We start from the raw sequence: 2,472 nt of genomic DNA on the forward strand, positions 1-2,472 counted from the left end.
ACAGGCTCCTCAGGTAAGACTACACCCCTGCATACTCCTCAGTACCACCACACTTTAGTAATAATGTGTTCCTAAACAAATATCATGGTCAGGTCTGAACCTGTACCTGAGCTGAAGGGTGACAATGTTGATGATTAGTGCTGTGTGTCTGTAAAATCCAGCACAGAAATAGTAAAATTCTTTAGGTACAAGTCCAAAATTCTGGACCGCTAATATGCGGGGAATGGAAATAATTAGACCTTAAAGAACCTACCGGTAGTACACATGTCAATGATGTCATTGTCTTTATTAAAGTTCAACCATTATGTGAACAAGGAGTTCAAGTACATGTCTGGACCTGTACCTAATTTAAAGCTGAGTACCTGCACCTAAAATTGTGTAACTAAACATGATCTGCTGCTGATGTTTGGTTTAGATTGTATACATGTTTGTAAATGCTATCTTGAAGTAAGTTAGTGCTTTTGTAAGTTGCACCGTAAATAACATGTGACATGTTTCTCAGTGATGTGAATCAATGTTTAATGATACTTTTGTTCAATCATACAGGAACTGACTCCGAAGAAGGACTCCAAATCAACACCAAGACATCCAACATGCAAACACAGAACAGACAGCCTTACCCAGGGTGCATGGCAGCAGTGGAGTCAGATGTGGATAGGATTGTTTATACATGAGCAGTTCTACAACATAGTATTTCCCAAAAGTTAACATTGTGATGTGCCATGTGCCGCAGGTGGTCAGTATTGATAGAGACCATAGGTTACTGTATTTTGCCTTATTTTGACAAACATTTAGATTTGTTTTTGTGTCTGATGGTTGTCAGATGATTCGACACAAGCTATTAAGGTCTTATTACTATATTAGCCATACCAGAATGTGTACTGTAAAATGTATTCCAGTTCCAATCTCCAGTGATTTAATATGATGACAATGATACATTTTACATTGTGTCGCAAAAAGTCACTGATATTGTGGAAAAAGAGCAAAACAATGCAAGCTCCACTGAATGTCAACCCATATACAAAATGTATCACAAGCCAGTTTTGTAATTTCCTTTTTATGTCAGTGTTTCTTTGAATAGTTTTCATGCTTTTTATCATGTGGGATATAATGACATGTTAAGGGTGACAAGTTGGTATGGATTTTCCATAGAACATGTGACAACTTTTCCTGGTACATGTTAAACCAAGTGTATAGTTTCTCAAAGGCTGTGTGTTAGTACAGAATTATAATATTGATAATATATTTAGATTGTGTCTGCTGATATTCTGTGTGTTCATGAGAAATGCTGCTTGTATTTATTATTATTCTGTTGTATGTGTATGTATATGTCTTTGAGTGTTGTTAGTACAATACAGGTGGTCATTGATCATTTGAACATTATAAGAAACAAGTGCATAACTTGTACGTATAACTTTTACTTACTTGTATGTAATGCTTATTTGCATACCTTTTAGAAAAGGTAACTGCCAATTTATGTTTAATTTTTATGCTTTTTAAATAAATATTTCTGAGTTCTGCCCAGAACCCATTTCCTGTGCATGTATGTAATTCAGGGGAGTGATACAACGTAATTAAGGAAATATGGGTAAAGGGGGGTAAATATGGCAAGTCGTTCTGGTAAGGGCATGTACGCGTAAATACGGGTAAATTCAACTAAATGTCAGAAATACCATGCTCGGTAAATCTCGGTAAATACCTAAAATGAAGAAATACCCCATATGGTAAATCTCGGTAAATGCCTGAAATGCATGTGAAAAATACCCCATATGGTAAATCTCGATAAATATATGTGAGAAATACCGCACACGGTAAATCTCGCTAAATACGTATTTACACGAAACCGGTAAATGTGGGTAAATAAGGCAAACATTACCACCTATACCATGCGGGTAAATATCGGGTAAATTTGCAGATTTACCGACGGGTAAATGTTGGTAAATCACTGGTAAATGTAACCTTTACCCGGCTTTACATCACATTTACCTTGGTGGTAAATCCCACTTTTCGTGCAGTGACAGATACACAATATAATGTATAGAATGATTTAGATGTTTGACAAAATGTTTTTTTTTTCTTACCATGTGCGATCTTGCCGGCGCCGCACTCATCCGGGCTCTGGATGCTGACGTGGAAGTTCGTGATTGGTCGGCTGTTGTCGTTGGCTTTCAGGCTTACTGTAGAATGAAAATATAACCTTATGTTATTTCTTGTTGTAGCTCCTACTACTCATTACGTCATAATAAGTACTACCTAAAACGTTTATAAGAATTTAAAGCTACCCTGAGCTTTTACATCTTTTGTACTTCAAGGTTTTTTTTTTTTATTCCGTAAACATGTAATCACAAGACGTGGTGACGACACACTCAAGTTTTTTCAACTTATATTAATGCCGACACCAACACAGGGACAGTACAATACTCATTTACACCTGAGCGAAGTGAGGAAAGTCGTGTAAAGTGCCTTTCCCGG

The 2,472-nt window shown here is 36.7% G+C and overlaps 1 protein-coding gene across 1 annotated transcript in view; it reads right to left on the reverse strand.

Moving 5' to 3' along the window:
• LOC109477331 overlaps positions 1 to 2,233 on the reverse strand; it is a 14,434-nt gene extending 12,201 nt beyond the window's left edge. Inside the window, exons 1-2 of the mRNA XM_019778528.1 lie at positions 2,227 to 2,233; positions 2,082 to 2,177 (exon numbers count right to left, since the gene is read on the reverse strand). Of these exons, the coding sequence (XP_019634087.1) occupies positions 2,082 to 2,177; positions 2,227 to 2,233 (103 nt within the window). The remainder of the gene's footprint in view (positions 1 to 2,081; positions 2,178 to 2,226) is intronic.
• Positions 2,234 to 2,472: the final 239 nt, after the last annotated feature.

This window comes from Branchiostoma belcheri, unplaced genomic scaffold (assembly GCF_001625305.1).
Source record: "Branchiostoma belcheri isolate BF01 breed outbred unplaced genomic scaffold, Haploidv18h27 scaffold105, whole genome shotgun sequence".
Lineage (NCBI taxonomy): Eukaryota > Metazoa > Chordata > Leptocardii > Amphioxiformes > Branchiostomatidae > Branchiostoma > Branchiostoma belcheri.